At 50.0% G+C, this 20,499-nt stretch overlaps 4 protein-coding genes across 4 annotated transcripts; 2 read left to right on the plus strand and 2 right to left on the minus strand.

Moving 5' to 3' along the window:
- Window positions 1–2,760: 2,760 nt before the first annotated feature.
- On the minus strand, window positions 2,761–3,072 carry LOC145419038 (histone H4-like). The gene has a single exon (XM_080287284.1). The coding sequence runs from the start codon at window positions 3,070–3,072 to the stop codon at window positions 2,761–2,763; it is 312 nt and encodes a 103-aa protein (XP_080143410.1).
- A 961-nt stretch (window positions 3,073–4,033) lies between these two features.
- On the plus strand, window positions 4,034–5,050 carry LOC145419051 (histone H3-like). Its single transcript, XM_080287297.1, has 2 exons — window positions 4,034–4,063; window positions 4,700–5,050. Exons 1-2 carry the CDS (start codon window positions 4,034–4,036, stop codon window positions 5,048–5,050), a joined length of 381 nt encoding a protein of 126 aa, XP_080143423.1.
- A 2,766-nt stretch (window positions 5,051–7,816) lies between these two features.
- Window positions 7,817–8,185, minus strand: LOC145418905 (histone H2B-like). Its single transcript, XM_080287163.1, has one exon. The coding sequence runs from the start codon at window positions 8,183–8,185 to the stop codon at window positions 7,817–7,819; it is 369 nt and encodes a 122-aa protein (XP_080143289.1).
- Window positions 8,186–9,676: 1,491 nt separating this feature from the next.
- On the plus strand, window positions 9,677–10,048 carry LOC145419052 (histone H2A-like). Its single transcript, XM_080287298.1, has one exon. The coding sequence runs from the start codon at window positions 9,677–9,679 to the stop codon at window positions 10,046–10,048; it is 372 nt and encodes a 123-aa protein (XP_080143424.1).
- Window positions 10,049–20,499: the final 10,451 nt, after the last annotated feature.

Consider the following 20,499-nt stretch of genomic DNA (forward strand, 5'->3'; position numbering starts at 1 on the left):
GTTGCAGTAATTATGATTTACCATTATTTTCCCGTTAATTGTTGCATGGTAGGATAATTTCTTTTTAAATAAATAGGCCGGTATTACCTTTTTTTTTTTTTTAATAATTATAGAATATAGGTATTTGTTTTACGTAGCTACGGTATTTATGTATTTTTATGTGGGTTGGGACAGGTAGACATTTTTTGTTGTTGTATACCGTAAATGTTGCTTGGTATGACGATTTTGTGAATAGCCTAATTAGAGATGCTGATGTTATAAGGTAACCAGTACTTTGCTGCTAATCACTGTTTACATGCACTTGCGTACCATATTCCACTAACATATCTTTGTTGTTTATTGTATTACCTATTATTTCATTATCTAATCGTTCTGTATATTTATAACGTTTCTTGATAATCGTTAGCTATTTCATTTACATACTCGTTCTTTATATTTTGCTACGTCATTTACATATGCAAGGCTTGGTGAATGAGTTTAGGAGTGTGTGTAACGGAATCAACGGTGGGTGTAGGGAAGAGTAAAGTTATGGTCAGAGATCGGATTGAAATGTTATTTAGGCCATTTTAGCTTTTCTGTGTATTACGTGTTTGCACTAAAATATATGACGGTAGAACTAAAATATGTAGTTTTAATCAGTGCTTTATTTCGGTGAAAATTCAGGAAAACTAAATCAGAAATGATACCAACCAATCCTGCATCCAAGGGGGACAGGGGTGGATTATCCCTGAAATCTATTGACATTTCAAAACAGTAGCTTATATAATACCGAATGATCAATTGATCGTATCAGCAAGCCATAAACTGACATTAAGTACATATACCGTAGCTAAAAAATGAGAAAAAAGGAAAGGAACATATGATTAACTTTTTGAATTAGCTAACGATTCCTCCCGAAATAAAATTCTGGCTACAGACCTGTATACAAAACATAGTACTGTAAGATAAAGCTCAGACTGCAGAACGATTGTAAAAACAGTTTGTAACCATGATTTTGTTCAGATTTTCTTCCGTAAGACGCTGTCTTCTGTCAGTCATTACCAGAGATCTGATAAACATGTTATTTAGGCCATTTTGGTGCATCTTTAGCGGAAATCATTTTTTTTTTTTCTTTGCAGAAAACGTGAGAAAATATTTTTTGTGCTTCACATATTTTCCTGATCTCTGGTTATGGTGTTTGAGAGAAGTGAAGTCACTGAATGTACAGTGAGGCTGGATGAGGAGGAAATGGAAAATGTGTGTGCGTGTAAGTACTTGGGTAGTGTGATGAGTAAGGATGGAAGTTTAGTGAGTGAAGTGCTTGGACGGGTACAACAGGGAAGAAAGGTTGTTGGTTCTTTCAAAGCAGTGATAAGGAACAGGGATGTGAGCATGGAAGTAAAAAAGGCAGTGCATGACAGTATCGTGATACTAACTCTAACGTATGGAAGTGAAGTTTGGACCATGTTGGAAAGACGCAAGTCAAGAGTGAGAGCAGTGGAAATGAGTTATTTGTGAGGAGCATGTGGAGTTACATAGAGAGACAGACTGATATTATCCGTGTGGTGACGACCATGGTGGATTTAACACCCCCAAATAAGAGGAATAATTAAGAAAATACTATTCATTCATTTCTCTCGTCATTAGGAGTAGTATTGCAACAACTAGTTCCTATAAAATCAAAAACCTTAGTCTATCTATTCATCCATCCATCCATTCATTCATTCATCATCATCATCAAGATTAATAATAATAATAATCATCATCATCAACAGCAGCAGCAGCAGCAGCTATCGAACTGCGAACTCCGGTGAAGGCCTGCTTAGTGAAACTGTTGGGAGGCGAGTGTCAGCCACCTTGTCAACCACCTCTTCTATATAATGCACTAGCGGTCGTGCAAGTACCAACCAGATCCATTTAAATTTGATTTCAGGCCTCAGCGGTTGTATGGCGGTTGATGCAATGCTTGTACGATGGGTGATTGGTGGGTTTTGGCACTTAGAGAAAACGGCCGTGACAGCGACAAATTCAAGGGATAACTTGTTCATATGCAGACATTCTGTCTGTCTAACACTTAGGCATTCATATCATGCACTGTGTGTGTGGTGCCTCACTGACGTGACTGACTGTCTTCTATTCTCTAGGTGCATCCTTCAAGTTTGCTGCTCGTGCATATGAAGGCAGAAATACCTTGGAATAGTGGGATTTGCCTTCACGATTTATGGAGGCGACTCCCTGAGCACAGCAGAGGAGATGCTCTCGCAACAGGATGGAAATTGCCCTGATAGGTATGGAGAAAGCTTTCCTGAAATGGGGGGGGTTAGATCAGAGGGACAGAGAAAGCAATGGTCCAGCAAAATAAGTGATAATGTATGTGTATGCAGACGTCCATTAAAATTAGAAGATGTAGAAGCAAAATTGACAGTTGCCTAACCCCCCAATTTTTTTTTTTTTTTTAAACTGCCAGAGAGAGAGAGAGAGAGGGAGGTTTGGTATGGTTCAGGTAGGTTAGGGTTGGTTATGTTAGGTGTGGTAAGAGTTGGTTGGGTTGCATTACATGTCTTCATATCCGTTACATTAAAAAAAAAAAAAAAAAAAAAAAAAAAAGGTGCTAGCTAGCCTGCTCAACGTCTGCATTTACTTATACTACTATGCCTTCATTCATTCTCTTTCACAGAAATTAGGTGTGGACCTCTAAAAGAGGTCTGGGGGTGGTTATTGTTGTTGTGTGCTTTGCCGTGGCCAGGTGGAATAGTGCCATGCAGTTAGGCACGCACCCTCTTAACCGCCGAAGCCGTAAAGGGTGCGCCCTTGTCTCTTCAAGGCGTACACCACGTCCATCGCGGTCACGGTCTTGCGCTTGGCGTGCTCAGTGTAGGTGACAGCATCGCGAATCACGTTCTCGAGGAACACCTTGAGAACACCGCAGGTCTCCTCGTAGATCAGGCCCGAGATACGCTTCACGCCGCCACAACGAGCCAGACGACGGATGGCAGGCTTGGTGATGCCCTGGATGTTGTCACGAAGCACCTTGCGGTGTCGCTTGGCGCCTCCCTTGCCCAGACCCTTGCCGCCTTTGCCTCGACTAGTCATAGTGTCTACAGCTGCTGCTCAGACCCAGTAGTAGTGAGTGTCCGCTCCGCTCCCAGCACAAACAATGATGACGACTCCGCTGGTGGTGGTGGTGGTGGTGGGATATTCGCCTCAGTGCAATACTGAAGCACGGGCAAACTTGTGAGCCCGTTCAGTGACGTGCGGCTGCACTGTTAAATAAATGAATGGGGAGTACTCTGTAATAGGGGGATGATTAAGTTGAAGTAATTTGAAGAAGTGCTGTGGAGGTGCAATACCTGGTCGTAAAAATGGTTAGGTGTAGTGCGTAGTGCACTGTCCTTTATCGTGGGGGGGGATATTTTTCTACTGTGGTAAGTATGGTTTGAAGTGGCATGTTGGCTATAATAGAAGGGGCATCAATTTCATCAATGTGAGTCCAGGTGAAGCCTCTGTTTAGGTTTGCTCTGAGAGGGTGTGTGACTGGACACCGTAGGATGTAATGGTGTAGTGGCGAGGGTTCTTGGTCCTGGCAGTGATGACAAGGGCTAGGATTGGTATTAGCAATTTGATCGTAACAGTGGAATCCAAGCCGCAAGCGACGTAGGCGGACTAGGACATAATTGGGTGTGTGTGGGAGAGGTGGAAGAGGCACACAACCCGTGGCCCTGCCGTACCATGTGGCAGAGCGGGAGGCTTCTGCAGTGAGGAGTTGGTGTTCCTCTCTAGTCCACTGCCATGTCGCTTTGATGATTGGTGCCAGGATTGTTCGAGGGGAGTCAGGAAGATTAAAGGTGATGTTGGGTAGGCTGTATGCATCTTTAGCAGCCTGATCTGCCCGCTCATTGCCCTGTAGGCCTACGTGGCCCGGCACCCAGTGTAAGAAAATGGTACCTCCATTATCTTTAATTTTCCTGGCGTACAGGAAAATGGAGGATAGAAGGAAGGGGTTGTTTCCTAGGGTGTGAGAATGGATTGCGCGGATCGCTGAAAGTGAGTCAGAATGCACAGCGATGTTATAGTGTGCATGATGGTATGCATGCCTTAATGCTCCCAGAATAGCTGTAAGCTCCGTTTGAAACACTGATGCGCCTGGTGTGAGTCGCCACGACACCACCTCATCTCCACAGACGAAGGCTGCACCCGCAGCTTCGTCTGCAGTGACAGAGCCGTCAGTGTAGTAGTCTGCAGACGACCAGCGTTGCAGAGCTTCTACACGAGCTAAGGCTCGCTGCCGAAGGAGAGCAGGGACGCAGTTGCGCACCCTCCCCTCCCCCGGAAAGACGAACCTGAAGGGTGGTGTTGCCCAGTGTTGGTCGTGCAAGTACGAACCTTATCCATCTAACCTTGATTTCAGGCCTAGGCCCCACCCCAGCTCCCAGGAGGCCAATCCTAGAGAGGTGTCGTAGCCAGGTCACGCCACAGTGCATGCCAAATTTTGCAAGCAAACCAGGAATTGCATCGGAAAAGCATGAACAGTAAATCATCGCCATGTACATCACACCCCGACCATTCACACGCCGCCAGTCCTGAGGCGGCATAAAAGGCCGCTGCCAAGCGCGGCGCGCCAACACTCTCGCTCTTCTCGCTCGCTCAGTCACGCTCAGCCATGGCTCGTACCAAGCAGACTGCACGCAAGTCCACTGGGGGCAAGGCCCCTTGCAAGTAGCTGGCCACCAAGGCCGCTCGCAAGTCTGCCCCTGCCACCGGCGGCGTCAAGAAACCCCATCGTTACAGGCCTGGCACTGTGGCCCTGCGTGAGATCCGCCGCTACCAGAAGAGCACTGAGCTGCTTATAAGGAAGCTGCCATTCCAGCGTCTCGTCCGTGAGATTGCCCAGGACTTCAAGACTGACCTGCGCTTCCAGTCCTCTGCCGTCATGGCTCTGCAGGAGGTGTCTGAGGCCTATTTGGTCGGTCTCTTTGAGGACACCAACCTGTGTGCCATCCACGCCAAGCGTGTAACAATCATGCCTAAGGACATCCAGCTGGCCCGCCGCATCCGTGGAGAGCGCGCCTAAGGCGAGAGACCCCTCACCTCGATCGAAAGAAATCTCGGCCCTTTTCAGGGCCAAAACCCTTTTTCAAAGAGAGATGATGACAGACCCTCAGTTTAGGTTTCCATATATCAGCTCTGGCTTTTCCGCACACACACACACACACACACACACACACACACACAAATGAACTCCATTACTTACCTACATGCATGCATTCATTCATTCTTTTTTTCTTTTTTTAAATCATTTCCTTTTTTTTTTTTTTTTGAAGGGGGGGAATACTTGCCTATTCGTTTATTTCTTTTATTGATCTGTTGTTCACGTCGCAGTTTTTATTTTCGTTATTTGCCTGTTTCTTTTACTTACTCATCGATTCACTCACGCCCTCATAAAGGTACACAGGTTTGCACAACGAGAAAGTCATTCCCGCTGCATATTAGGAGATGCTCTCTATCCGTCATCAACGCACGGTGAATCCTTCAGTTACTATGCTGGAAAAAAAAAAAAAAAAAAAGGTGAACCTGAACCCATCGATTTTCGCCTGCTGCAGTTGTGCTCGTGTATGTATGTTTATACTGTACCTATGTATTTGTGTGTCTTTGTGAGCATGTATGTCTGTGTGTACGGACGTATGAGCACAGACACACACACACACACACACACACACACACACACACACACACACACAAACGGACGAATGAACTGTACTTATGTAGTTACATACATGCATTCATTCATTCATCCCTTTTTTCAATCATTCATTTCCTTTTTGGGGGGTTGGGGGGGGTGGGGGGAGGAGGGGCAACTTGCCTATTCGTTTATTTCTTTTGTTGATCTGATGTTAACGTCGCAGTTTTTGTTGTCGTTATTTGCCTGTTTCGTTTACTCCCTGATCGATTCAGTCACGCCCTCATAAACGTACACAGGTTTGAACAAGGAGAAAGGCATTCCCGCTGCATATTAGGAGAGTCTCTGTACCCGTTATGAAGGTTTGACAGTGGCCACGAACGCACGGTAAATCCTTGTGTTAATATACTGAGGAAAAAAAAAAAAAAAAAGTGAACCTGAACCCATCGATTTTTACCTGCAGTTGAGCTTGTATGTATGTATGTATGTATGAATGTTGTATGTTTATACTGTACGTGTGTGTGTGTGTGTGTGTGAGCATGTATGTCTGTGTGTACGGAGGTATGAGGGCTTGTGTGTATGTGAGCATAACTTAGTGTGTACGTACATGTGTAGGTCACTGCGTACACAGTATAAATGTATTTGTGCACATGTGTTGTTGTATGTACGTACAGATTGTAGACTGACATGAATATGCATGATACGATGTCATGCATGTATTTACTGTACGCCTGTCGAGTGTGTGGGTTGGTACAGTCGGCCTAAGAAGTGCCGGCGGAGTATCCAGAAGTTTTCGGTCAGCGATAGTGTCCATACTCTTCCTTATATCTGTACGAGGTGAAACCTAATACGTAAAATTGTTACAAAAAACAATAAATCCATGGCCAGTTATCTGTATATTTCCAAATTATTGTAGGAAGCAGTTGGTTAGTTACGATAATAGGAATTCGTAAACGGAACTAATTGATATTTCACAACTGTCGCTCAGGGTGAGCTTCAATAAACATTGGCAATGATTAATTATTAGTTATTAAATAATTTCCGTTAAAATACTAGGGAATAATTTCAAGTCATTTATTTCCGTTTCCAATGTCTTCATGGACGACGACAGAAAGCGGGAAGGAGGCGTAAGCCAGTAAGCTATTTTTAATGTTTCGATCAACACGCACGAAAGGAGATAACATTCACTCAAGGACATGCAGTTATTACACTGCCTTTGGCCAGTTTCCCATGAAGAAAAATCTCAGGATTATTTCATATAAGACAGAGGGCTATCGGTGGAAAAAAAAAAAAAAAAAAAAATGCCTACCGTACATCAGAGTCGGAGCTCCTTGGAGAATGCTACCTTCTGTCAGTGTCTGATATCCTCAGTGCATAATCGATTCGCAAGAGTAATAAAATGCAGAGGTTCATAAACAAATCATTGAGTTCAAAACTTCCAAATAAGCATTTTCTGTTGAGCAGGACAGAGTTTATTAAAAAAAAAAAAAAAAAAAGTGACTGGGAGTTATAGGCGTACTGGCCACCGCGCGCGAAGTTAATACATTTCACATTCATTCAAATCGGGAAAGATAACTAAGTGTTACCATCTAATATATCACTGCCTCCTGTTATTCATTTTACATCATTATTTTCGCGATATGTACGTTATTTGGCATGACGTGATGAAGGCATTGAATGTTTACCTTATATTCACTGTTTTCAAAGAACGTATGGGAGTGGAGAGTGACTGAAGCAATCTGAAACTGTGCCGTCACTTCTTGGGGCGACGCGACGGTACGTTGTTGTTGTTGTTGTTGGTTCTCCAGATGAATAAGAAGGCGCGCACGCCCATATTTACTCTTTTATTTTGACTCTATTGTTTTAACCCCCAACCCTAGTTCAAAACATTTCGATTGTGCCTATGGTCCCATCCCAAACCACCGTTGCGGAAAAGGAAGAAAGAAAGACATGAAGGGAGAAAAGAAAGAAAGACATGAAGGGAAAAAAGAAAGACATGAAGGGAAAAGAGAGAGAGAGCGAGAGAGAGAGAAAAAAAAAGGTCGATAAACCCGAGTTCCTGAGAGGATAAATTGTAAGTCTGTCTTTCCCCTTTTTATCGAAAGTCTTGTGGCTCCGATTGGAGCCGGAAATGTTGAAATGGCCAAGAGCGTAACCTCTCTACTTTGAGGAGGTGTACTTGGTGACAGCCTTGGTGCCCTCAGACACGGCGTGCTTGGCCAGCTCGCCAGGGAGGAGCAGCCTGACGGCTGTCTGGATCTCCCGGCTGGTGATGGTTGAACGCTTGTTGTAGTGTGCCAGGCGTGAGGCCTCTGCAGCAATGCGCTCGAAGATGTCATTCACGAAAGGGTTCATGATAGACATCGCCTTGGAGGAAACGCCGGTGTCAGGGTGGACCTGCTTGAGCACTTTGTAGATGTAGATGCTGTAGCTCTCCTTCCTCCTACGCTTCTTCTTGTCTCCCTTGGCAATGGCCTTCTGGGCCTTGCCAGCCTTCTTGGCAGCCTTTCCGGAGGTCTTGGGTGGCATGGCGTCGCCGAGTCAGACGGTATGTGCACGGTGCGGGAGCGAGCGAGAGACTGAGTCGACATGGGTGATGCGCTGTGTGTTTGTTGAGATTTGTCCATTTTAAGAGTAAAATTGACCCGGGCTCAGGGTGTAGAGCCCACCAGAGTTGTCGGTGATAAATGTGGAGCAGCCTCTATGAGGAACTGCTGGGGCTGGTTAATTTTTAAAATAATTGTAGGTCTGTCAGTTTAAGACTGCCAAGAATTAAATCGGGATTGAGTTCCGATTGTACAATGGCCCGTATCTGATCTGCGTTGTGGAGCATGGAGTGCATGAGACGATCCCGGCAGGAGGTGGTGGAGACACAGGATCGTCAGTCTCCATCTCGTCAAGTGGTGGTGGAGGCCTTCCTTTCTTCCCCTTCTTCTTTTTCTTCTTCCTCGGCTCTTCGTCAGTAGCAGGTGGTGGAGTCGAGGGCGGCAGGTTTTCTTCTTCCCTGTCGATGGAGGGGACGGGAGAAGGAGCCCTTTCCTCAGCTACTGATGGCGAGTAGAAGTCTTCTGAGGCAGCTGTCTGTGTAGGCTCGGTGGGCGGTGCAGTGGCAGTGATGGCAGAGGCAGCAGTTGCCCTGTTTAAGGGAGCGTCGAGCTGCAGCCTTTTCTGCGGTGTTGTGCGGGGTCTAGGAGGCTGCAGCCTTGTGGTGTGACGCTCCTGACGCGGGGCTGGCCGTGCATCACGAGCGAAGCTCTGAGGGATGAGAAGGTGTGGCAGCCCGTTCTTCTCAAAGATTTGAGGGAGTAGAACGAGCATAGCTGCCTTGTCATCGCCACAGAAAGCCTTCGCCGTCGCGATGCACATGGCGACAATGGTGTCCACATCCCCAGGACATTGGGGATCGCCAGGCCGCCGCCCCTGAGCCGTGGGGCGCCGCTGTGCATAGGCAGAGCCTTGCACAGCTGCACCCCCCGGTCCAGTGACGTTTATAGCCTCGGGACCCTTCGGTGTCTGGAGAATGTGGAACTCCACTGTCTTACCCTGGCGTAACAAGGGCGAGTGGCGCCGAGAAGAGGTAGCAGCAATCCCTGAGCGAAGCACAAATACATCGGTGCCAGAATCCTGGCGCCGGATGAATCCGTACTTTGCCTTGATGCTGTACCACTTCACGGTACCGGTCATGGTGGTGGTCTGCCCTTCTCCCTCAGGCTCAGCTGCCAGGTTAGCCCCCCTCAACGGGTCGTAGGCTGTGGCAGAAGTAGAGGCCATGCTGGAGAGAGGAGGAGGTGTTGCTGCTACCGCTGCTGGACCGCGAATGGGGGGGGGACGCGCTTGCTGAAATCCTTATATGTGATTGCTGCCCGATCGCAGCCCGGCTTCTGCCTCGTTCCCATTCGCGGGTGGGATGGGGCCGGATCGGGAAGACGGGTATTTAAGGGAAGGTCGCGGGCGGGTGACGCATTAGTCTTCTCCTGAAGGTCTTCCTACTCCAGCGACGACGAAGACGATACTACTACCATGTCCGGACGTGGCAAGGGAGGCAAGGTGAAGGGAAAGTCCAAGTCCCGATCTAGCAGGGCTGGGCTCCAGTTCCCCGTCAGCAGGATCCACCGTCTCCTTCTTAAAGGCAACTACGCCGAGCGTGTGGGTGCTGGTGCCCCCGTCTACTTGGCTGCAGTCATGGAGTACCTAGCAGCTGAAGTGCTTGAGCTGGCTGGCAACGCAGCCCGTGACAACAAGAAGACTCGTATCATTCCCCGTCACCTGCAGTTGGCTATCCGCAATGACGAGGAGCTCAACAAGCTCCTCTCTGGCGTCACCATCGCTCAGGGAGGTGTCCTGCCTAACATCCAGGCTGTGCTGCTCCCCAAGAAGACGGAGAAGAAGTAAACACTTCCAAGAAATCCTTCTTCTTCTTCACCTCCATCGGCTCCTTTAGGAGCCACATTCGTTTCTTGAGAGAGAATAGACTTTGCCCAACATCATCATCTCTGTGTATGGATGAATGTGTTGGTATACTGTAATGTATGTGTCTGTCTGTCTATGTATGTGCGTAGAATGTGGTATGTGTTGAATGCTGGCATGTGTGTGTGGCTATATTTACGTTCGGTTGCATGTAAGAAGCTACTGACATCAGTGATGGTCGATTAATAATAATAATAATAATAATAATATTATTTCCACTACTACATAGCGTCTTGTCCCGTTCCCAACTGCACCTACATAATAATACTGTACTGTATAATTATGCCTCCTAAATAACTGCCTGGCCGGGTGGATGAATGAAAACATAGGTGATGATCATGGCTATTCTCCTACCATCGAAGGAATGGACAAAGTCGTTCAGTGACAGAGGATATGGTGATGTATACAACAGTATATATATATATATATATATATATATATATATATATATATATATATTATCCGTGTGGTGACGACCATGGTGGATTTAACACCCCCAAATAAGAGGAATAATTAATAAAATACTATTCATTCATTTCTCTCGTCATTAGGAGTAGTATTGCAAGAACTAGTTCCTATAAAATCAAAAACCACAATCTATCTATTCATCCATCCATCCATCCATTCATCATCATCAATCATCATCATCATCATCAATCATCATCATCATCATGATCAAGATTAATAATAATAATAATCATCATCATCATCATCAACAGCAGCAGCAGCAGCAGCCGCCATCGAACTGCGAGCTCCGGTGAAGGCCTGCTTAGTGAAACTGTTGGGAGGCGAGTGTCAGCCACCTTGTCAACCACCTCTTATATAATGCACTAGCGGTCGTGCAAGTACCAACCGGATCCATTTAAATTTGATTTCATTCCTCAGCGGTTGTATGGCGGTTGATGCAATGCTTGTACGATGGGTGATTGGTGGGTTTTGGCACTTAGAGAAAACGGCCGTGACAGCGACAAATTCAAGGGATAACTTGTTCATATGCAGACATTCTGTCTGTCTAACACTTAGGCATTCATATCATGCACTGTGTGTGTGGTGCCTCACTGACGTGACTGACTGTGTCTTCTATTCTCTAGGTGCATCCTTCAAGTTTGCTGCTCGTGCATATGAAGGCAGAAATACCTTGGAATAGTGGGATTTGCCTTCACGATTTATGGAGGCGACTCCCGGAGCACAGCAGAGGAGATGCTCTCGCAACAGGATGGAAATTGCCCTGATAGGTATGGAGAAAGCTTTCCTGAAATGGGGGGGGGGGAGATCAGAGGGACAGAGAAAGCAATGGTCCAGCAAAATAAGTGATAATGTATGTGTATGCAGACGTCCATTAAAATTAGATGTAGAAGCAAAATTGACAGTTGCCTAACCCCCCATTTTTTTTTTTTTTTTTAAACTGCCAGAGAGAGATAGAGAGAGAGGGAGGTTTGGTATGGTTCAGTTAGGTTAGGGTTGGTTATGTTAGGTGTGGTAAGAGTTGGTTGGGTTGCATTACATGTCTTCATATCCGTTACCTTAAAAAAAAAAAAAAAAAAAAAAAAAAAAAGGTGCTAGCTAGCCTGCTCAACGTCTGCATTTACTTATACTACTATGCCTTCATTCATTCTCTTTCACAGAAATTAGGTGTGGACCTCTAAAAGAGGTCCGGGGGTTGTTGTTGTTGTTGTTGTTGTGTGCTTTGCCATGGCCAGGTGGAATAGTGCCATGCAGTTATGCACGCACCCTCTTAACCGCTGAAGCCGTAAAGAGTGCGCCCTTGTCTCTTCAGGGCGTACACCACGTCCATCGCGGTCACGGTCTTGCGCTTGGCGTGCTCAGTGTAGGTGACAGCATCGCGAATCACGTTCTCGAGGAACACCTTGAGAACACTGCGAGTCTCCTCGTAGATCAGGCCCGAGATACGCTTCACGCCGCCACGACGAGCCAGACGACGGATGGCAGGCTTGGTGATGCCCTGGATGTTGTCACGAAGCACCTTGCAGTGTCGCTTGGCGCCTCCCTTGCCCAGACCCTTGCCACTTTTGCCTCGACCAGTGTCTACAGCTGGTGCTCAGACCCAGTAGTAGTGAGTGTCCGCTCCGCTCCCAGCACCAACAATGATGACGACCCCGCTGTTGTTGTTCTTTGGATATTTGCCCCACCAAATATGGTGGGGACACGGGCAAACAAGAGAGCCCATCAGAGGTGCGCATGAGGCGCTAACCTTGAATTATCGAGGGGGAGGGTAGTCCCTGACCGTTTGGAGTAGAATATGGAGGGGAGCATGGGCGACAATGCCAGCAGCATCCATAGAGTCATCTCCAGACCGTGCCAGTGCTGTGTCAGGTTGAGGCCTAAGCATGGTAGTGGCAGGACTTTTAAGCAGATAGTGAATGAGCGGCTCCATAGAACTAGCTAGACAGTGGGCACACAGTTCTGGCTCTGCGCCCATAATCTGCCTGTAGCCAGAGAACCCCAGACGCAAGCGCCTGAGCCTCACTAGAAGATAATTAGGTGTACTCGGAGGAGGTGACAGCAGGGAATAGGACGTGGCTGTGGCATACCAGGTAGCCGAGCGAGAGCCCTCCGTTACCCAAAGCCGATGATCCTCTATGGATTGCCTGCTGATTGCAGCATTTAGAGTGCGGATGAGGTGCGATGGGCCGGGGCGCAGTGGAAATGTTATATCAGGGTGAGAGCAAGCTGCCCGTGCTGCGCCATCCGCAAGCTCATTGCTGCGGATACCAACATGTCCAGGGAGCCAGTGGAGGATGATATTAGCACCCCTGCGGACAAGAAGTGATGCAAATGTATAGATGGCCGTGAGAAGAAAGATATTGTCCCGAAGGGAAAAGTAGCGGAGTCTGTGCAGGGAGGAGAGTCAGTATGAATAATGACTCGGTGGCGATGATGGTGATGGGCGTGTCGCAAGGCACCCAAGATGGCAGCAAGCTCTGCTTGGAAAGCTGAGACACCCTGGGAGAGTCACCAAGACTCTACCAGTTGGCCAGAAACAAAGGCCGCCCCAGCAGAGCCATCAGATGAAACTGAGCCATCAGTGAAGTAGACGGCCGAGTCCGGTAAGGCTAGAGTGGCTACTCGGCTTAGACCCTCCTGACGGAGGAGTGCAGGAAAGGATGAACGAGGTTTAGCCTCCGAGGGACCAAAAAAGTGAAAAAGCGGGGGATCCCATGGTGATGGTTCCACGTATCCCGGAAAAGGGGAGTCAGGATCCTGACAGAGGCTCTCTGCAGCTCCCAACCCATGAACAATGGCAGCTGTATTGCGGGCCCAGTCACGCTGAGGGGCCTGTGCAGGTGGTTGACACATGAGCCTTTTTAAGAGTGCCGAGACAGGCAGGTGGGGCCGGCATTGCACCAGCTGTAGAGCGATGAGCACCACTCGTAGCGCAATACGATGTGCCAGAGATGGCAAGCCACCCTCCATTCGCAGATTGATAACCCGGGTCCAGCGTGGAGCACCCAGCATGACACGGAGGGCATCGTTCTGGATGACCTCCAGAGATCGAGACACTGGTGGACTGAGGCCAGTCAGACAGATGGCGCTGTAGTCCACCAGAGATCGGATGGCGTGAATATAAGAAGTCCGGAGGACAGAAAATGATGCCCCCAAACTCTGCCTGGAGAGATATCTAAGAGCAGCCATTCGAGTGGAAGCACGTTCCCTCAGATACCGAACGTGACACGCAAAGGCGAGACCCCCATCTAGCCAGACCCCCAGATACTGGTGGACGGTGACCAGGGACAGCTGATGACCTCCAAGCAGCAGTGGAAAGTCGGGGGGGCGGAGGCCAAAAGGGAGACACTTCGTCTTGGCGAAATTAATCTTTAGGCCTAGCTCGGTGCACTTGGCATGCAGCCGAGAAAGGGTCAAGTCCGCCTGTGTGTAGCAGTCTCTCCTCGTAAAGACGAGGGCCAGATCGTCAGCATAGCAAAGGAGAGTTATGCCAGGCCCATATTCCACAGTTAGGAGCTCCTCCATCAGGACGTTAAAGAGGAGAGGGCTCAAAACGCTTCCCTGGGGGGTGCCATTAGGATGAGGATGAAAAGGGGAGAGGTGCCCCTGAAAGTGGACCCCCGCAGTGCGGTCACTGAAAAAGTCCCGGACCCAGGATATGAGCCTGCCCCCTACTCCCCTGGCCGCAAGAGCCGCTAAGATAACAGTGGGGTTTGCCAGTTCGAAGGCTTTCTCGAGGTCGAGGAAGATGGCCATCCCCTGTCCGTCCCTCAGCTCCCCAAGGAATGATGCAAGGCAGTGGGTGGCACTCCTGCCTGGATGATAGGCATAAATCCTTGGGTGCAGCGGTCCCAGCTGCCAAGCAAGACGAGCCCGCACAACCCTCTCAGCTGTCTTAGCAATGCAACTGAGCAGGGAGATGGGGCGCATGGCAGTGGGATTGCGAGGCTTCGGAATCGGGTGGATGACCGCCATCTTCCACGACCTCGGTAGACGCCCCTCAGACCACGAGAGGTCGAGCAGATCAAGAAGCCGATCTTTCCCACAATCTCCAGCATGCGATAAAAGAGAGTAGGTTAGCCCGTCGAGCCCCGGAGCAGTGTCTCCTCTGTGCTGCAGCGCTTTATGCAGTTCCCCGCTGGTGAAGGGAACATCGGCGGGGTCAGGCCTTTCACAGGCAGTTTGAATTGCTGCAAGAAGAGAGGTAGACAACTGCTCCTGCTTGTCTCTAATGGACTGTGGAAGATTGTGGGAAGCAGAGCGATCCGCGAAGTGTTGAGCGAGACGGCTGGCTTCAGCGGCTGGGTCAGGGTGAGAGGGAGGACCGGGGGGACGTGGATCAGAGATAGACCGGATTCTCCTCCACATCTCCCTGAGAATGGAGTGAGAGTCTAAGGTCCTGCACCATCTGATCCACGCCTCCTCCTTCAGCCGGCGTTTTTCTGACACGACATGTTGCGTGACAGCAGCAAGGTGTCGGCGGTGTGGGGATGTGCGGCACCGCCGGTATTGCTTTCGTACAGCGTTGAGTCTGTGGTTAAGTTCCCTGACCCTGTCGCAGTAGATCCAGCCGTCTTGATAACGCTTCTCGGAACGTCGCTGTTGCGGGATGGATATGGAGGCGGCCTGTACAAAAGCACTGGCAACTTGATCTGCACTACCCTCGAGGTCCAGGACAGGAGGGGAGGCCTAAAAAATGGTGGATTAGGCCCTGGCAAAGGCAGCCCAGTCAGCTTTGCTGAGGTCCCATCTCGGTGGGGGAGGTGGGGGCGGGGGGAGGGGTGTGAGTGGCAGCCTGATCTGTATGGCAAAGTGATCGCTGGCTAGGCGCGGGTGGAGCGACCATTGCGCCGGGCCAGGAAGTGGGGTGGAGGTGAATGACAGATCCAGGCGTCCTCCCCGAATGTGGGTGGGTTCTTGAATGTTGTTTATTAAGGAGACACCTTCCATCTCCTCGAGAACGAGAGAGATGTGCCGTCCTGCCTCACTGGATGGAAGGGGCGATGCAAGAATGTCGTGATGGGCATTAAAGTCACCCCCGATAAAGACAGAACGGGAGGCAGCATGGGAGAACACCTCCCCCAACATCAAGAGTGCCCTCCTGGCTTTTGTAGACATTGTACACAGTTAGTGAGGAGGATGCCAGGTGTAACACAACACCTTGCACCTCTACACCTGGCCCACAAAAGGGTAGGGGGTCACAAACAGTGTGGGGGACGTGATCTTGGACGAGAATGGCACATCCTCGTGTGACTCCACGTTCGTAGGGGAGGAGATGGGAGGTGTATCCAGGTAGCCGAAAGGAGGAACTGTCTGGGAGTAAGGTCTCCTGCAGGAGGAAGACGTGGGGCTGATCCCTGGCGACTGCCTCCTGCAGGAGGGGGAGCTTGTGTCTGATCCCCAAACAGTTCCACTGTATTAATCGGATATCTGCAGGATTTGCTTGCAGGTCATGAGGGGCAGGGGGCTGTCGCCCGAGAGGGAGACCGTGGCCTCGACCACCGTGTCGACTGCCACTGGTGCCGGCGCTTCCTCTGCTGGGAGAGGTGGGAGACAAGGCTCCTGAGCCCTCTGGGATGAGGTAGAGGTGTGTCAAGGCCATGCCCTCCGTCTCGGGCGAGCCACCCTGCGCGGTGGGGGGTTGGTAGTCTCTGGAGGGGGTGCAGGCTGAGGTGTGCCGCTTCGCTACTTTTTGATGGCCAGCTTGATGATCCCATCGATTGCGGCTGAGACAGGGGCTGTGGAGCACGTTATTCCCAGGCATTGGCTGATCCCCACAATTAAGGCCTCGGCTATCTGTTTCCCAATGGAGTGGAGCTCCACGAGGGTGAATACAGGCTCCTGCTGGATGGGGGCCTGGGAGGGACTGTGAGTGGCCCTGGCTGATGGGTGCTGCGGTGGCAAGGCTGGACAATGTACCACTGCAGTCGTGACGACCTGGGTGAGAGCAGGTGGTGGGGGGACTGCTGTCGTGGTGCATAGCGGTGGGCTCGGCGTGGTAGGCAGCGGAGGGAATTCTGCCTCGCTGGTGGCTGGGACTTTTTCCGTGGGCGGCGCTGTTGGCCCCAAACGAACGTACCTGGAGGGGCTGGAGTCAGGCTGATGGCCTGCTGCTCCTGTACCCATGCCACTTGCTGTTTGCGGCCTTTCAGTACTCTCCTCGTTCTGGCTGGGCAGCTGGGGTGCCAGGCATGGTGCGATCCTGAGCAGTTGGGACATCGGGAAGTTACAGGCTGTTTTGTTTTCAGCCTTGCCAGGCACTGCTCGGTGTCGTGGCTGGCGCTGCAAATGCCGCATACTGGGGGGCGGTGGCAGTTGGCCCTGTGGTGTCCGTATCTTTGGCACCTGTAACAACGGAGCGGCTCTGGCGTGAAGGGGCGCAGGTGGAATTCGCCCCAGTTCCCTAGATTGAGGGAAGGCATTAGCGGGCCCCTCAGAGTGACTGTGACCTGAAGGGTCTCTTCCCACGTGCGCTGATTTTGGCAGCGCTTGGCCTCCTCTACTAGGGGGTGCTGTAGGAGGATTCCCACCGGCATACGCCTGGGGTAGCCCATGACAGTGGCCTTGGTGAGCTGTTCGCCCCTTTGCAGCTCTACAATCTTCAGAGGTGGGGCCTCATCCTCCGCCAATGCCCTCAGTCGCAGGTAGGTCTCCTCGTCCCGGGGGATGAGGACGCAGCTGTCGTCGCGGCCATAGCGTTTTGTGATGGCTAGTCCCTTTAGGTGGTTTTCCAGGGCTTGGACCGCGCCGTAGCTGGTCGTGAATCCCGGTTGGACTGGGACACGAAAGGGTGGGAAGTTGGAAGGGGGTGGTGGAGGAGGCCGGACTGAGACTGAGGGGCGTGGCGCAGAAGGGGGCCTCTGAGGAGCATGGTGCAGGTGGTGGCTGCTGGGTAGCAGTCATGCGGCTGGCTGGGATTCGTTCATTTCCCTGTGTCACTCATGATTTTTTGCGCGACATAAGGGTCCAGCCCTCTTCATCAGGAGAGTTAACAGCAGTGGTGGCAGCAGGGGCAGGCGGGGTGCCTGTGGGGGCAGTTTCCCTGGCAGCAGTGGTGGCCTCTGTGGCGCTGTCGCGTGCTTGAACACTCGGCTGGGCCTTGGCAGTAGGCTGTGGTGCACTTGCAGAGGGGGGGCAGGGCGGTCACTTGTGAGTGCTGGAGGGGCTGCGAGTTACTTGGGGAGAAGCCTGGGAGCCTGAAGAGGTGGGAGCTGGGGCAGGCGTGATCCCATCCATGGTTTCGTGAATCCGCGCGATCTTAGCTCGCGCGGACGAGGATGTGGTGGGAGCAGCATACCGTGGGTGTGCTGCAGGTCCGTTAGGCCTTGGAGCGGGGGGAGCAGTGGGGGGGGCCCCGGAGGAGGATGAGGAGGAGCTACTGGAGGAGAGTTTACGCTCTCGCTTCTCCCCGGTAGTGGGCTTGGTAGGGGGTGGCCTCGAGGGCGGGGAGGGGGGGCGGGCAGGCCCCTTGGGCCTGGAGGTGCATGCCACCTTCATGGCATATGCACCAGGCAGTGCAGAAAACGTAAAGGCAACTCAAGACACACACACACACACACAATATGATAATTGATTTACTACAATATGCGGTCAATTCGTCTGTTGGGTTGACAGAACAAGTCAACTCAACAGTAAACAGATGAGCAGAATTGAAGCAAATTAATTATATAAGAATTTAATTTAATCTCAACCTGAGCAAATCTATCAGTGTGAACTAATTTGTTAAATAAATCAGAACACCTGGACAGACCTACGCAGGAGAAAGTAAATTAAATAAGAACACAACGGTAATGCTATTTAGTTTAGAAAAACTAGGTTAGGTGAGTCCCGGAATTAATTTGCAATACAAACTAATTCCTCAGACAAACCCAACGAGTTAGTGTAACCTAAATTTAAGACTGGGCAAAGGGAAGCCAAGAGCACAATACTAAAGTGATATTTAGTTTAGTAGAACTATGCTGGGGCAGCCACAGAACTAACTTGCAATGCAAATTAATTCTTCAGAAAACCACAGCAAGTTGATGTAAACTAAATATGAGGCGAAAAAAAAAAAAAAAAAATCGGCCGAGAAAAAACCCTACAGTGACGGGGGGGGGGGGTTCCCCGTCCTCTAAAGGACGTCGAGGGAAGACCCGTCACTGCCCCGTGAGGGACTTTCCTAACCCTAGCCCTAACAGAGAATGCTGCCCTCACCGCCTCCTATAACCAGGCCCTAAAGACCCCCTTCATGGAAATGCCCTGCGGCACTCCTTCAGGGTTCTGCGTCGTACTATCGTGAGGGACACTAACGGCAGGCCGGAAAAAAAAAAAAAAAAAAAACGCAAGAACGAAAACTCCCTAGAGCAAGAGCAGGGCTCTTAAAAAAAGCAGGGAGAAACGCTGTGCAGTAGAGAGAGAACACACAGCTCTAGCAGCACCGGCAAGGCCGATAACAGCTCCAGTGTCGAGCAGTGGTGATTAAGGAAGCAAGCCTCCAAGACAACACCAAAAACAGGACCACGTGGAGATATAAACAGGCACAAGGCAAGAACTGGAGAGCTGGGAGACACGTGTTGACAGCACGACTGCAGCGCGCGAGTGACAACCCCGCTTTTTTTTTTTTTTTTTTTTTTTTTTAAGATATCCCCATATTGTAGATGGGGCCGGGCCTTTGATTGGCCCAGTCAGTGGGTTTTTGGCTGTTATAAGATAGGTGGTAGAGGCAGCTAAGTGCCTTTATGCTTGAGGGTGCTTATAATAAAATGTATGCGCATGCAGCTCCATGTAGACATGTGCACATGCTTAGGCATGCACACATGTGTACACTGCATGTGCAAGCGCATATGTTGACATCAAGGGGACAACATATTTACACACACACACACACGCACACACACATTCATACTTGTGAGTACTGTGTATATGGCCCTCAACTCCCCTGGGGGGGTCGAGGGTCATATGCAGCTATGTCGGTGGGGGTTTGGTGCGTACTAGCTCCATGAGAGTATGGTTGTGGGTGGTAGCGATGATAGTGGCGGCAGCATTCCGGAGTGAGGTGGGAGACATGGCGGAGGTGTCGTTTACGGGAATGTCGGGGTTGAGGTGAAGTGGTCTGGGTCTTAAACTGGATGTGGCAGGGCAACGAAGGATGTAGTGCAGTAGGGGGTAGGGCGTGTTGGTGTCGCAATATGAGCATTTGGTGGGGCCTGTGTTTGTGTTTATTTCATTGTAGGATTTGTATCCAAGGCGAAGGCGGCGTAGTCGTGTGAGGGTTTTGTTGTCTTTGCATCCTTCGGATGGTGTTGTTTTGTACAGGGTGGCCATGGCGTACCATTTAGCAGAGGGGGAGCCTTGTTGTACATATCCTTGGTGATCTTCTCAGTTTAGGACTTTTGCTTTAATTTTTATGTCGTGTTTGATGTGGCTTAGGCTGGTGTTGATGTGCATATCGATGTTGGGATGTTTGGTGGCACTCTTTGCTAATTGGTCCGCTTTTTCATTCCCCGCAATGCCAACATGGCTGGGGATCCAGTGAATCGTGATTGATCCCCCAGCATTGCATATTTGTTGAGCAGTGTTTAAGAGGTTGCTGATCAGTGTGACATTGTCAGCTGGGGTGAGTCTTTTTAGTGAGTGTATGGCTGTGGTGGAGTCTGTGTGAATGATAATGTTGGCTGTTGGGTCGTTGTTCAGGGCGTCAGACAGGGCTGCAGAGATGGCTGCCAGCTCAGCTTGTAATGTGGAGGTTCCGTCAGGTATTCGGATGCTTTGGGTCCTTTCACCACACACGAAGGCTGCTCCTGCCTTCGGTGCAGAAATGGACCCATCAGTGTAGTAGGTGGAGGAGTTTGCGCATGTGATGGAAGCTATGCGTTTAAGGCCCTCTTGTCTTAGCTGTTGTGTTGGTGTTCGACTTTTGGCTGGAGAGTGTG

Source organism: Coenobita brevimanus, chromosome 117 (genome assembly GCF_032717465.1).
Source record: "Coenobita brevimanus isolate Jiangsu-jjx chromosome 117, ASM3271746v2, whole genome shotgun sequence".
NCBI classification, from domain to species: domain Eukaryota; kingdom Metazoa; phylum Arthropoda; class Malacostraca; order Decapoda; family Coenobitidae; genus Coenobita; species Coenobita brevimanus.

Bases quoted from the DNA above. Each gene is read 5' to 3' on its own strand.
- LOC145419051 (XM_080287297.1), top strand. From the start codon at position 4,034: ATGCACAGCGATGTTATAGTGTGCATGATG. The intron at 4,064-4,699 runs GTATGCATGCCT...CCTTGCAAGTAG, and splicing joins ATGTTATAGTGTGCATGATG to CTGGCCACCAAGGCCGCTCG.
- LOC145419038 (XM_080287284.1), bottom strand. From the start codon at position 3,072: ATGACTAGTCGAGGCAAAGGCGGCAAGGGTCTGGGCAAGGGAGGCGCC.
- LOC145418905 (XM_080287163.1), bottom strand. From the start codon at position 8,185: ATGCCACCCAAGACCTCCGGAAAGGCTGCCAAGAAGGCTGGCAAGGCC.
- LOC145419052 (XM_080287298.1), top strand. From the start codon at position 9,677: ATGTCCGGACGTGGCAAGGGAGGCAAGGTGAAGGGAAAGTCCAAGTCC.